The sequence below is a fragment of the Typopeltis vanoorti genome, chromosome 6, assembly GCF_054136105.1.
Source record: "Typopeltis vanoorti isolate ZY-2024b chromosome 6, IOZ_Tvanoo_1.0, whole genome shotgun sequence".
In the NCBI taxonomy this organism is placed as follows: Eukaryota; Metazoa; Arthropoda; class Arachnida; order Uropygi; family Thelyphonidae; genus Typopeltis; species Typopeltis vanoorti.
In genome coordinates, this window is record NC_143554.1 from 161,796,665 (window position 1) to 161,811,334 (window position 14,670).

The 14,670-nt window shown below is 40.5% G+C and overlaps 1 protein-coding gene across 1 annotated transcript in view; it reads left to right on the forward strand.

Annotated features, from left to right (window-relative positions):
• The first annotated feature begins 954 nt into the window (after positions 1–954).
• Positions 955–14,670, forward strand: part of LOC150106173 (vesicular glutamate transporter 1-like) — a 108,232-nt gene continuing 94,516 nt past the window's right edge. Inside the window, exon 1 of the mRNA XM_090394636.1 lies at positions 955–1,085. Within this exon, the coding sequence (XP_090250762.1) occupies positions 955–1,085 (131 nt within the window). The remainder of the gene's footprint in view (positions 1,086–14,670) is intronic.

Sequence of the window (14,670 nt, forward strand, 5' to 3'; positions counted from 1 at the left end):
GGTACAGTATTGTTAGGAAGGATAGAGAGGATAGGAGAGGAGGGGCGTGCTGCTAATAACATTGGATGACTTGAATCCGGTTTCAGTTGAGACCTATGAATGTAGTAATAGTACTAACAATATTTCACGTGGCAGTGAGCTTGAAGCCATCTGGTGTGAGGTGGAATCTAATAAGACAAATGACACAGTAGGATGTTGTTACAGACCTGGTGGATCGGTTGCTAGTGATGACGAAATGCATAATAAAATAGAAAAGATGAAAGCGAAGAGGGTAATCATAATGGGAGACTTTAATTATCCAAATATTGATTGGATAGCAGTAGCATCTCATGAGAAGTGCGAAAATGAATTTATTGAGCTGTTGCGGGACAACTTCCTCAAGCGGCATGTGACAGAAGGAACTGGTCAGAGAGCGTTAGATTTCATTATAGTGTGTGAGGGCGTTTCCATTAAACATTCTGCCTCAGGTTCATGACAGTGATCATGCCGTACTCACTTGTGAAGTGACTAATTTTATGAATGTTCCATTCAGAAAAGGTTCCATGCTGAACTAAGAAGTAGTAAATTATGACCAACTGAGGAGTATACTGAGTTCAGTGGAATGGCATCATTTCATGGATGGGATGCATTTAAAGAATACTTAAATGGTACATCAGAACGTCTCCCGAGAGTTCGAAGAATAAATAGGGTAGCAGTAAAATGGATGTGTAATCTTATTAAGCCAGAGATTTGTAAGAAAAGATTGATGTGCAAGGAATATCATGTGCATATGGATGATGTCCGTTATGAAAAGAAGCAGACTAGATAACTGTTGTGCTGTAAGCAAAGTCTGATTATGAAACGAAACTGACTCTGCGTGCTAAAGGCAACCCAGAAGAATTCTATCGATATGCTGCAAGTAAAAGCAAGAATGAATATGAAAGAATAACTATTCTGAATGCAGATGGTGTGAGGATGACAGATGAAGAAGAGGTTGTTCGGTTAATGAGTGCCCATTTTGGTAAAAGCTATCAACTTGGCGTACACGAGAATGAGCTCACCGCTACCTCTTTACTGGATGAAGAACCTCAGGTATATGAGACGAGGTATTAGAGCTGAGCTGTTGCACAAACTGAATAAGAATTCAGCGATAGGGGCTGATGGGACATCTGCACGTGTGCTAAAAGAGTGTTCAGCTAAACTTGCTATTCCTTTGACCAGGCTGCATAATTTGAGTCAAACAACGGGGAAGATTCCGCAAGAATGGAAGGAATGTGTGATAATTTCATTGCACAAGGGTGGTGCAAAGCCAGATGTATGAAACTATTGACTAATTAGTATCTCAGGACTGGTGGTGAGGATTTTGAAAAACTTGGTTAGGGTCACATTCAGAAATGGGGATTGACAGTGAATCTCTACTTTGCAATGAGCAACGTGGGTTTAATAAGGGAAGGTCATGTTTTAGCAACTTGCTCAAATTCAATAGTAATGTTAGCACTGTACTTCATAATGGTAATGGATATGCTATGATAGTTTGGATTTTGCCAAGGCTTTTGACAGAATACAGCATGGAAGATTGTTGCATAAATTGGAGAATATGGGTTTGGATTATAAATAATTGGCATGGATAAGAGGTTTTAGTGTCCAAGCTATTTAATAGTTGTTTTCTGATGAATTTGTCGAAAACCTGTAGGAGGCATACGGTGCTTGGATTCCGTTATTGGCGGAGGTGATTTCCTTTTCATATGTATGCAGGCGTTCGAGGAAAACAGCGATGTCAGGAGGTCAGCTTTAATTTAGGAAGAAGTAACGGTGGTACCATCAGGATGAGAGAGAGAGAAAGGTGGAAGAGTTGCGCCCAACAGCCTTAGCAAGGACCAAAAGGCACGGCTTCCATTTGGACAGCAGGCAAGATTTCCACTGTTGGGGTGTTAGAAATCTGATCTGGATCTGATGATTATGACTGATTCGCGTTTGTTGCTTGCTTTGAGATAGGCAAAGGATGAAGCTGGAGTTCTTGCTTCGAGCATTTCGGTAAGCTGCATTTTTTCTTCACTGCTTTGGTACACGTTTGGTTGAACAGACATGAAAAACGAAAGAGGATTATATGTTTCATGCCGCATGAAGGGTTTCATGCCAGTGAGAAAACTTTCTGTGATTTGTTGTTTTTTTTTCACAACAGGTGTTAAGGTCAGATGGGTGGAAGAAATATCCGGACAGAAAAAAAGAGGAGTAAAAATTCCGGTGATAATCTAAACTGGTTCTTTTCTAGTGTCAGAAAATGTGAGGTATGCAGTGGTTAGAGGGGGGAGACGTTCTCTGGGAGGGAGTGACATGTACAAGATTGTGATCTGAGTTACTGAGAGGAGAGGTAACCTCTAAGGTGTACCTGAAAGGAGAAATGATGAAAAAAAAGATCCGTGGTATTTGGAGTGTGAAGATGGTTATCAGGAATTTGAGTGGATAAATGGGCAACTTGTGTTTGCTAATTACCTACGGCAAAGACTTGCTTCTCGCCCAGCTTGATCGGAGGTGTTGGATTAGGGAAGTCAGTTGGAAATGTGGACGTTGGGATTGCCCAGGAAGATGACCTCACTATTTGGATAGATGGATTGCAGATGGTCGGGTTTGGTGGGGATGAATGTGATGGGGTCTGAGTGGTTATCAGTAACTGGAGACTGGTAAGTGAACAAATGAATGTCACTAAATTTGTGGCAAGGAAACGTTGAGCCAGCGAAATCCAAAACAGGAGGTTCTAAGTTAGACACTCCTGGACGGCTATGTCAGATTTCATAAAGGAACAGGTGTCATACTTGTGTCATAAAAAAATAATAAAAAGTCGTGAAGTGTGTAGTTTGGGCATTGAAGGTGGCCAGTAGTAGATGTAGCTGCAATCTGGGTTTCTGTCAGAAATAGAATGTTTGGTCTGGAAGGATGCACGTGATGGCGAACACCATTTGTGTGTGTTAATGCCACGGATTTAGTAAAGTGAGTTTTTAGTGAAGAGTTGTATGTATGTTGTGATTGGTTGTGATGTGACGTTTTCGATGGGATTAGTATATGATGGAGATTCGCTTTTGTCGAAGTGTCACTGGATTATGTGGAAACAGGCCACACCGAGAGAAGGCGACTTCAACTTGACAAGAAGCTGTATATTGCGCTGTCTGCCCAGTAATGGCCTAAAGTTAGTTCCGACGGAGCCAGCGGATGAGAAAGAGGCAGAAGCACAAATGAACAGAAATTAAGTAAGAATGCCTTCGTGCACAATATAATATAATATTTTAATCTCGAAATTAGATCGGAAAAGAGGTAGCTATCATAAACGTTCGTTTGATTGAGCTCATCCATCCCTTTAGACATCTCCAAATGAGCGGGTTCACGACGAATGTAATTCTGCCGGTTTGTAACTCCTTGCTGCACCTCTAAGAGCAATATTCATTACTGTAATCCGTGTGTGTGTTCAAGGGGGGATTTTCCTGCCTTGAGGGACGAAAAACAAACCCGAGTTTCCAGGTAAAAAAACCTTCTATCTTCGTATGAGACCGGTTAACTCACTTTCAGTCGAAAGAAACCTGTTAAGGGTTTCTCACGTCATGAACGGGAACCGAACCCAGGGCTTTTCGGCCAAAGGGCTTTGTCCATACCGACTGAACTACGGAGGTTAATAGTTCGTTTCCGAAACCCCTATTAAGCGCAATAAACCACTTTACCCACACACAGCACTGGTATGTCATCATAGGTCTTGCATGACTTTTCGTGTGGAGGTCAGATGAAAAAAAATGCATCCATAAAACTCTAATTAAAAGAATACGAAGGGGAGGGAGGCGGAAAAGTTCTGATAAACCCCCAGAACACAAATGATCTTAAAGCAACTGATATAACCACACCAAAGCACACATTGTAAAACCCGTTATCCCCCCCATGTTTCATCAATCTTTAATCATTTGTTCTTTGTCTTTTAGGATATATAAGAAGACATGGCTGAAGTTTTGAAGAAATTCCAAGACACAGAGGTTAAAGACATCGTCGAATTTTTCGTGCTGCAAGAAAAATCCGCGAATTAGATTCGCCACACTTTGTGCAAGACTTTAGGAGAATGTGTCCCAGCATATCCAACAGTTGCCAGAGGTTGTCCAAGTTTAAAACTGGGCATCTTCAGACAACAGATGCCCCCAGGTCAGGAAGACCTTCCATAGCGATCACACCTGAAAACATGCATGCCATGATCCTTGATGATAGACGAATACAAATCAAAAACATTACAACGACTCTGAGATATCCAGGGAATGAGTTGGGATCATTATCACCAACATCTGGACATGCAGAAGCTCTCGGCGAAGTGGGTCCCCAAATTTTTGAATACCGACCGAAATAGAGAACACATGTGTTGCCATCTCAAGGGATTTTGGGTCATTTTGAAAATCAGATGGAAATTTGTTTGCTTGTATTGTGGCAGTTGATGAAACGTGGCTTCATCATTATGACCCAGAGACCAAATCAGTCAATGAAGTGGAGACACAAAGGTTCTCCACGGTCAATGACGTTCCGAACCCGAAAGTCAGTAGGCAGAGGTCCTTGACATTGTCTTTTGGGACATGGATGGTGTTATCCTTACCACATAACTCAAAAAAGGTGAAACTGTTACAGCAACAGTTTATTCAAGCGTTCTGAAGGAATTGAAAGAGGTACTGAAGTAAAAACCCTTTTGCAGGACAAAGCACATGCTCACACTGCTCACGAAACCCAACAGACAATACAGAACTTAGGCTTTCAATGTCTGTCTTAACCAACCTATTCGCAAGACTTGGCCCCATCTGAGTATTTCCTATTTCCAAATTTAAAGAAGCAATTCAAAGGAACAAATTTTACCACAGATGATGAAGTCGTATCTGCAGCTGAGGACTGGTTTTCTTTCTCTTGTTGCACAATGCAACAAGAGAAACGTTTATTCAGAGGATTACAAGTGATGCAGCAGCATTGTAACATGTGTATAATACTTCGTGGCGAATATCGGAATAATGTGTAAGTTACATGGTCCTACTTCAATTCCTTCGTGGTGATTATCACAACTTTTTAGCACACTGTCGTAACTAATATGGAAATTCAGCTTTTTATGTCAATCTCACATACACAGTGCTGTTGAAGAGCAATAACTAAATCTGGCCTGATGGTTAGAGAATGCAAACTGGAAACCATGTTCTACAGACCAAACATTGCATTTCTTTCAAGCCTCTTCAGTCTTCCAGTATGAAATTCATCTTTCAAAGGACATTAACTAGCCCATGGAATTCCCACTCGCTACCAATTGGTTTGAAAGGTGGAGACGTCCACAGTGGGTGCTGCTTAGACTGGCGTCGACAAACCACTCGCACGATATTTTAGGATGGTTTAGAACACTTTTGTGGTCCCCACTTACTTAAACCTATTATAAACTTAAGTACATTTGTAGGAAAGGGGTGGGCTCTTGATTTTTTGCCATTTTTAACAGTTTTATATGTTTCGTATTTATTTTTCCCAAGGTCCGGAAACCCTGCTCCAGAGAGCAAACATGGAACTTTTTCAAGCCACTTCAGGCCTCCAATAAGCGGGGCGTTGGTCTCACACTGAGAGATGAAATTCAGCTCCGACCTAAAGACAATTACAAACATCAGTGCCCACGCCAGGATTTGAACCCGCGACCAGTTGGTTGGAGAGCGGGTACGCTCGGCCAACCAGTTGCTGTATTTGCGATGACTCCTGGTAAGATCATCTCGTCATAAAGCAAGTGATTTGAGCAATCTTCTGTCTTTCTATGCACCTCTTTAAGATTCGTTATGATGAAAATTCCGCACTTGAATCCTAATATCCCCTTAAGATTTTATTCCTCCCTCGGTTTGTCCGAAGCTAAGATTCACAGTCTCACCGTGAATAATCGGAATGCTTGCAATGATGAGAATGTTGCATTTCTCACAAATCTGCCGCATTCCAGCTTAAGCAGCGCTTCCATTATTCACACGCGTATCCATAGACTGCTCCAATTGGCCGACTGATGAAGCGCACTCAATAGTTCAAAATTATTAATTAAGATTTCTATTAAATAATCGATTGGTTCTGCTTGGTATGAGTTCGGCTGGTACTGCTACGCTTCAAAGCAGCGTTTCTGCAGAGATCTTTATGATGTTTTAATAAGATTTGTACGAGTAGTTACATCCTAGATGCTCGTAGGTATAAACACGTGTTTCCTAGCAATGGCAGCGACGAAATTACATTCCCGAGTGCCAGTCGGATGCACGAGACAACCTGGAGACAGCGAGGAATCCCCCTGTTGTTAACTTCACAAAGTGAATTGATCTCACGAAGATCGTCTTCCAACAGAAAGCTCCAGTAAAATGTATGGGGGGGGGGTTGTCTCCGCGTGTCCTGGCGGAATTACGGTGCCAATCGCCACCCAGTTCTGCTTAGGAATGGTAGAAATCGGCGACGTCTGCAAATTTCCGGGATGAGCAGAGGGATAGCCTAGCGGGAGGCTTAAAGCAATATGAAGCACTTTTGCAGGGGAGGGGGAAGATAGCGTTTGGATGAGAGCGGAGGTCTTCTAAGTGGAGTTTCTTCAGATAGAAACCGAGAGGAAAGCGAAAGGCTAAAAAGACCTCTCTCTCTCTTTCTCTCTCTCTTTGTTTCTTTCAGACATGGGGAGAGTAATTGGAAGTGAAACGTGACCAAATAACCAGCAAATATCGCATAGCTTTTCGGGAGGAGATATATATATATATATATATATACAGGGTGTTCGGGATAAATTTGACAGTTTCGTAAGGAAAAAGAAAATCTTCTTTGTATCTATTAAATTTAATGAATTGACAAAAAAACATTACAGGCAGAGTTAATTACAATACTATCAACAAGATTTACTCAAAATAACCACCATTAGCATCGATCACAGCTTCAATTCTGCTTCGGAACCTCGAACAAGCTGATGCTACAGTCTCCCTGGGAAGGGCCGCAAAAACTGTTTTAATTTTATCCATTAACTGGGCTTTTGTATTACTGGAAGTGCGATTGGTGTCTTTTTCAACTGCGCCCCATACAAAATAATCCATGGGGTTAAGGTCTGGGGAGTTTGGAGGCCAAACATTTGGACTGGTGAAGTCGTAGAAATTTTCAGACAACCATTTTTGACTTTTCCCAGAGGTGTGGCAAGGGGCCGAATCCTGCTGCCATACATACGGCCTACCATTGGCTACCCTTGTTATCCAGGGCTTGACTACAGTTAGCAACTCCACGAACAAAGCCCGAATTTCAATGCCAGGGTTCTTCAACACCTGTTCCTGCAGATTTGCGAGGAATTCTGCTGTACGAACGCAATCAGATCGTCTGCTAGGGATCTTTCTTCTTGCTACATCCTCGTAGTCACCATTGCAAGTCTCTAGTTCATGCCTGATTGTTTTTACTGTATTCAGGGAGCATTGGGCAGCAGTCGTAATATCCTTATTTTGATGGCGGGCACGAATCATCATGATACAAGTTATTCTCTTCCATGATTCAGGTGGGTTCCAGCTATCCATCCTTTCTGACATCTTGTATATGAATGAAGAAGGGTCCAAACTTTTAAATGAAGAGAAGTGTGTGTTAATACATGTAACTTACGGAAAAATATAATTAATTATAAATATGTCAAATTTATCCCGAACACCTTGTATATATATATATATATATATATATATATATATATATATATATATATATATATATATATATATATATATATATATATATATATATATATATATATATATACATGAAACCTACTGAGTAAATATATGTGTGTATACACACATACACAGCATACATATGGTTGTCTCGGGATGTCTGTAGAAGCCAACTAATCTGAAATTCATTAAAGGGATAAACAACAACGCTTTTTCCCTAGTCGTCTGTTCCTAAAAAAGAAGGGAGAGGGAGAATCTCTCATCCCATTACTTCCCTTCAATATTCTCGAAAGTGGCGGAGAAACATCATCAATGTCCAGCTGCTTCACTAAATACATAACCGATTTTAAATTACTGATCCGCGTGTTGCATTCTGCCAAATCTCGTTCTGCTGATGACTCCCTCGTTAACCTTATAAACATCTGGACATTGGCGAGTGAAAGATTTGCAGAAATTCCAAATGTGGTTTTTTCAAGGCATAAAGTCTGATGAAGTCTCGCATTTTTGGTGAAGCCCAGCATCGGGGGGGGGCACAGTCCGTCCACAGACTACCCTCATAATGCCTCCTCTGATCATTCGAGAGGAGGACATCAGGAAAATACTCAATAGTCTTAATACTAACAGCCCCCCCCCATCCAACCGACTGTAGGACAGAATTCCACCCTGAATTGGATTCTTGTGAATTATTTCTTTGGGTGGAAAATTAGCTCACTGCCAACTGTGAGACGACTTTTCCGCATACTGTAGGGAGGCCTGAAATTGTTTGGAAAACCTTCAGATGTGATCCCCGGGAAAAGATTTCTTGCTTGTCTAACAGTGAAATGTGAGGAAGGCTTTTGTTCGTGATTGCGACTTAAATTGAAAAAATAAATAAATAAAAATAACATTTTTAAGACGACATTATTTTTTGAGTATTCTTGACGGAAATTCGCCAAATTTAAAGTTGCTTTAGATGTATGCAGATAGATTTGGTTTTATCGCTAATTTTTCTTAATAAATCCACGTGTTGCCTTGTACTAGTTGACAAACGGTACTCGTAAAGGACGTGGATTTGCTGATTCTTCCGTTAAATCTGTTGGAAATCTTCGTATGGCAGAAATTCATTCTTTATAGAGATTTCAAGATGTTCGCTGGTAAATCCGGTGGTGTTTCTGGCTTGATCCTCCTGCATTCTTGCCTCGAGAAGGCTGCTTAAATCGCTGCATCGGAGGTACATCAGGGGGAAGGAAAGGACGCAGTGCGAGTGTGCGCAGTAGTCCTTTCACAATGAGATTTGTGAATCACGCTCCCCTGCAGCTTTGATGGAAATTTCATCAACGTTACTCTGGCGATACTCCACTCCGACAACGGCACTCACTCGCTCCCAAATCTCGTATCTGGGTCTCGAGGGACTTTTCGTCTCTGCACTTGCCTTAGAGGACAGCTTACCGGCTCGTGCGGCGTTGTTTTCGCTTAAAATGAAGCCTGCAATCTCGAATCCTGCAGTCGAGTATATATCCAGCGAAGAGCGCTCTTCCTCCTCGAGAAAAACACTTCATCGCTGCCTCGAGTGAAATCGACTCCAAATGAAGCCTCATCGGGCCTAATTCACGCACGGGATGATGGGATTGGACGGGATGAGCATTTGATCAACTTCCGTTTGGATTTGTAAACGCTCTGCACATCGATATTTTGTGATCCGTGGTGGATGGCAGCACACAGCGAGAGGAATCAGTGATGAAGAATTGTTTACTGAACGCACTCACAGACATCGAGGATGTCTGTGAGTGCGTTCAGTAAACAATTCTTCTATCCAGCTCGATGTACAACGGGAACGACGAAGACAGTCATAATCAGGATGACTTGCAAGTGATTAAACATGGTGAACTTTTGCTTTACTAAGGTGTGTGTGTGGGGGGATATATCAGTCTGCAAGAGATTGCATATTGGAAGTTAGTTTCAATAATTGTTGATCGTTTTGGAAGCTCATTCATCAGAACTGCATTTCGAAGCAAGTTGACCCCACTTCTCTTGAGAGTGCTTCCCACAAAAAAACCTCCACTCAAAGTTTTGAAACGAAGGGGGAAATTAATGTTATGTACCAGGTTAATGGAATAAAGGGATAACAGAACTGAATGAAACTTTGGAGTAATAGAAGGATATAATTTTGAAGTTAAAGGTTCATGTAACAAAAACTAGAAACACAAATCAGAGGATAACTGCGTTATTGAAATGAACATTGATGTATAGGTATGTGGTAGCCAGTTTTGATTCTTTGAAAGGCCTTTAAACGACCGACTGGACTATTGTGGGTATATTTGGTCCACTGGGTTCAGAAGAGATAAGGATGCTGTGGAAAATCTGGAAAGAACAGTTATAAAGATGATATCGGGATTATGGAACGAATACGAGGATAGACTGATAATATGTGGGCTGCAGACAATGTTAAACGGGAGAAAGAGCGGCGATACTATCGAGGTCTATAACACTTTGAGAGGGCGTTATAGATGTTTCGTTAATGTTAATTGTTTCATCGTATGGAAGGTGGGAAGAGGACAAAGGGACATCCATGGAAGTTAAGTTTGTGTGAGGTTAAGGAAGGATTTTTCTCTCACAGAACCGTGAGAGAGAGAGTGGAACAGTTTGCCTGTTGAGGTTGTTAGTGCATGCAGAGGGAATGAATTTAAGAGATCGCGTGGGTGATGATGTGTATGGACTCCCTCTATGAGTCTTTAACTCTGGAGATTTAATAATAATAATACGCAAATCCTTGTATATGTTGTATACAAGGGGTCGTTTTTGTGTATGTCAGCTTTTTCTTCTTTCTTTTTTAGAAATATTCGTTTAAGTCTGTATGCGTATTTTTTACGATCACCCCGCACATGAAAGGACGCACTATTACGCTAAAGTGTCATGTGTGGGCAAGTGATTAAGGAGTAAAATGTAGCCTGTTGATGTGTTTCTTAGAGAGCGAGAGGTTGAACTCAGTGGGAAATACAGTAGAGGGAGACATTCTTGCAAAAAATAGAGAAGAATGGAAGGAAGCTGATGAGAAGTTAGTTCAGTGTGTTTGGAGCTGGACAGCATGTTGGCTGCTGCAGAAAAAATTATACAAAAAATAATATTTACTCGAGATCGGAACAAGGAACTTTTTCCATTCGATTATTTTAGTCCTCCGTATAGATTGGTCTTTAAAAGATAAGCACGAACTACATTCTTTCCTGTATATGGAAAAAATCTCATGACTACAGCAAATGTGGACATAAATTTATGCCAGCATATTCACAAAAATGTGTTATAAATTAAACTGCAATACGCGTTTGGCAAATGTTAAAAATTTCCTAAGGATACAGTTGAGGAATAAATTTACAGAAAACTGTGCGAGGAGACATTCCGGTGTGGAATGCGTCCATCCCGAATTGCGATGCAGATCTAACCATATCGCACCATGCTTAGCACCAAGTGATTCGGGGGTTCTTGAGTCAAACTAGCCCATTGCTCCTCCAGAGCAAAGATAACGATTTCTTTGTTTTCTGGAGGGGAATTTCGAGCAGCAGTGCGTTTCTCTATTGCGTCTCAAACGTGTTTATGGAGTTCAGATCTGCGGAGAGTCAAACTATTCGATTAATATTCTCGGCCTCCAGAAGTATCTTCACTGTTCGTGTACGATGTGGTGTGGCATTGTCATCCATAAAAATGGATTCTTCGCCTTCAGCACCACGGAACAATCGAACATGGCATCGAAGAACTTCGCTGCAACATCGTTCACCAGTCATAGTGCCCTTTTCCAGCCCTTGTAGACGGTGCGCCCATTACGCATAATGCCTCCCCACACTATCACCCTTTCATCTCCGTATATTTCCTTTCATCTTTTCAAGAACATTCTCGCGATTGTAAGCGGTACCACCTTCGTGACAGATCAAGTGCCAGCTGGAATCGGAGGAAAGACGAAAACGAATCTCATTTGTGAAGAGTGTATCAGCCCATTGGTGTCTTGTCCATTTTTATGACACCAACGAAAACATGCTCTGTGATGAGCTGTAGATACAGGGACGCAGAATGAAGGCCTTCGGAAGTATAGACCTACTTGTTACAGGCGTATTGCCACAGTTGGTCGAGATATCCACGTACCTGTGATTGAATAGAGTCGACTTGCACACTGACTTGTCGTTATACTTCGATTGCGTTTGGCTGTTATAACCAAACCTCTCCCTTCATGCTCCGTGATAGATCGAGGTCTTAGTAAACAACTGAAACACATCCCATTCTTTGAAACGCTGCCCAGAGCCTGGATACAACGCTATGAGAGATTCCAAACTCTCAGGCAATATCACTAATTCTGTGGGCTTCTTCAAGCTTTCCAATAGTTCTTCCTCGCGTGAAATCATCTAGACTAGGGATGCACAGACCGCGGCCCTCCGTTGATTTGCTGGCGGCCCGCCTCATCGTGTATTATTTTAACAAATTTTATAATTAGTCTATTTGTCATATGAGTATTTTGTTTTCATTCGTAGGCGCGGCTGCTACAATTAATTATCACCCCTAGGAAACGGTAGAAAATAAATTCTACAAAGGATAAAGCAGGTCCAAGTAGGAAAAACGCAAACTACAGGATGAAAAACGGCAGTTTCAGGATAGCTGGACCGAAAAATATGGTTTTGTGCAGTCGTTTAATAATATCGTTTGGTTGGTTTGCAAAAGTGCTGTAGCCATACCAAAAGAATACAATATAAGCAGACACTATGAAAGTCTGCATTCTACATTTTCAAATCTACCCGAAGAACTACGTAAACAAAAGATTTCATTTTTGAAACAAGAATTGACAAGTCAGCAAGTGATGTTTACAAAACCTATTCAAGATTCGGAAATCGCAACAGAAATAAGTTTTGAAATATCTCGTCTTATAGCAAAAAGGTGCCGACCATTTACAGAGGGAGATTTCGTTAAAGATTGCCTTGAGATAGCTGCTAAAAAATTTGTCCTGAATCAGCCAAAAAATGTTGAGAAAATTCAGTTAAACAGGATGACTGTGCAAAAAATGGAATGAAAATGGAAAAATTTTCAATGGAAAATGTAAAGGACCAATTAACATCTTATTCACAGAAATTTGCCTATTTTTCATTAGCTATTGATGAATCAACTAACATTACTTTCACAGTCCAGTTGTTAATATTTGCACGTGGAATAACGCAAGAGTTTGAGGTAAGTGAGGAGCTGATTGGAATGAGTTCATTGGTAGATCAAACGAAAGGTAATGACACGTTCACTGGGCTTTTGGAACAGTGTTCCAAAATTGATTTAGATCTGACAAAATTATCAGGTATCACGACTGACGGACCTCCTTCCAATGTAGGAGCTAATTCCGGATTGGTAACATTATTGAAACAGCATTTGGGACGGCACGACGATGAGTTGATACAATTCCATTGTATAATCCACCAGGAGAGCTTGTGCATTAAGAAGCTTGGATTTGAACATGTCATGAAAGTTGTGGTTTCAACGATCAATTTTATAAAATCCCGTGGCCTTAATCACCGACAAGTTAAAAAGTTTCTTGAAGACATTGAAAGTGAATATGGTGACTTAATTTTTTACACAGAAGTGAGGTGGCTAAGTCGTTGACAAACATTGGAGCGGTTCCTAAATTTAATTGATGAAATTGAAATCTTCATGACTGAAAAAAACAAAAACGTCCCTGGCATAAAAAATCCGGATTGGTTATGTGACTTAGCCTTTCTGGTTGACATTACTAATCATTTAAATACGTTAAATACGCGACTTCAGGGCAACGATCAATTGGGAAATCAACTTTACGGCCACATTTTGTCTTTTCAGTGCAAGTTAAATCTATTTCAAATCCAACTGAAGTCAGGGAATTACATCCATTTTCCTAATTATAAGAAAGTTTCTGAAAAGTTCAATGTCAACTTCAAACCTGTGTATGTTAAAAAGATTGATAACTTGATGAATCAGCCTTCAAGGATCGGTTTTCTGATTTTAAAAAAGTGAAACCGTTGCTAGATTTATTTAGCATTCCTTTTGCCATTTTGCCCGAAAATGCCCGAATCAGTACAGCTTGAACTCATCGACATTCAAAACGATGAGAGCCTACGAAATAAATTTAATGAAGGAGGCAATTTATTAAACTTCTATCGTTGTGTCGACAAAAACAATTATAAATGGTTGCTAGAAAATGCATTAAAATGTGCAATGTAGACATATTGCACATTGTGAACAAACATTTTCAGTCATGAATATTAACAAATCGAAAAATAGGAACGCTTGACTGATGAAAATTTAGAATCAATTTTGCGGTTGGCTACTACAAAACTCGAACCAAATATCAACACAATTGTCAAATCAATGCAATGTCACGCATCAAATTAAATTCACTTACTTTTTATTACCTTTTTTATTACCTTTTTTGATAGGTATAAATAAAATAAACAATATATGGTAGATAACTTTCGGCGGCCCTCCCATAAGTAACAGTGGAACTATGCGGCCCTCGGCCTTAACAAATTTGTGCATCCCTTACCTAGACGATGTCTTGGAGACAGTACAGGAAATCCAAATTTGCAACTTTTTTCCTTCATGAAACTTCATTTGCTTAGCGCAGACTTTTGCCTTTATCCTGTTGAATGTTAGCACGTGTCCCTTTTTTATTATTAATATTATTAATATTAATAATAAAAAATCGAGGAAGGCCACATACTACACGCCCCAGATTTCGTACCTGTTCTTAAATTCATTCACACTGTTTGCACTCACAGCATCCACTCTCAATCCATTCCAATCACGTACTAGTCTGTGAGAGAAAAACCTAGATCTCATCCTCTTCTTCACAGTATTCATTCTGTGAATAAGAGGATGAAATTCTGTATAACCCTTTCAAAAGTTTGTAAGTTCTCAATCATATCACCCCTCTTTCTCCTGTTTGCTAATGTCTGCAGCCTGCAAATTCTCAATCTATCTTCATAATCAGTATTCTACAATCCTGATATCATTGTTGACACTCTCCTTT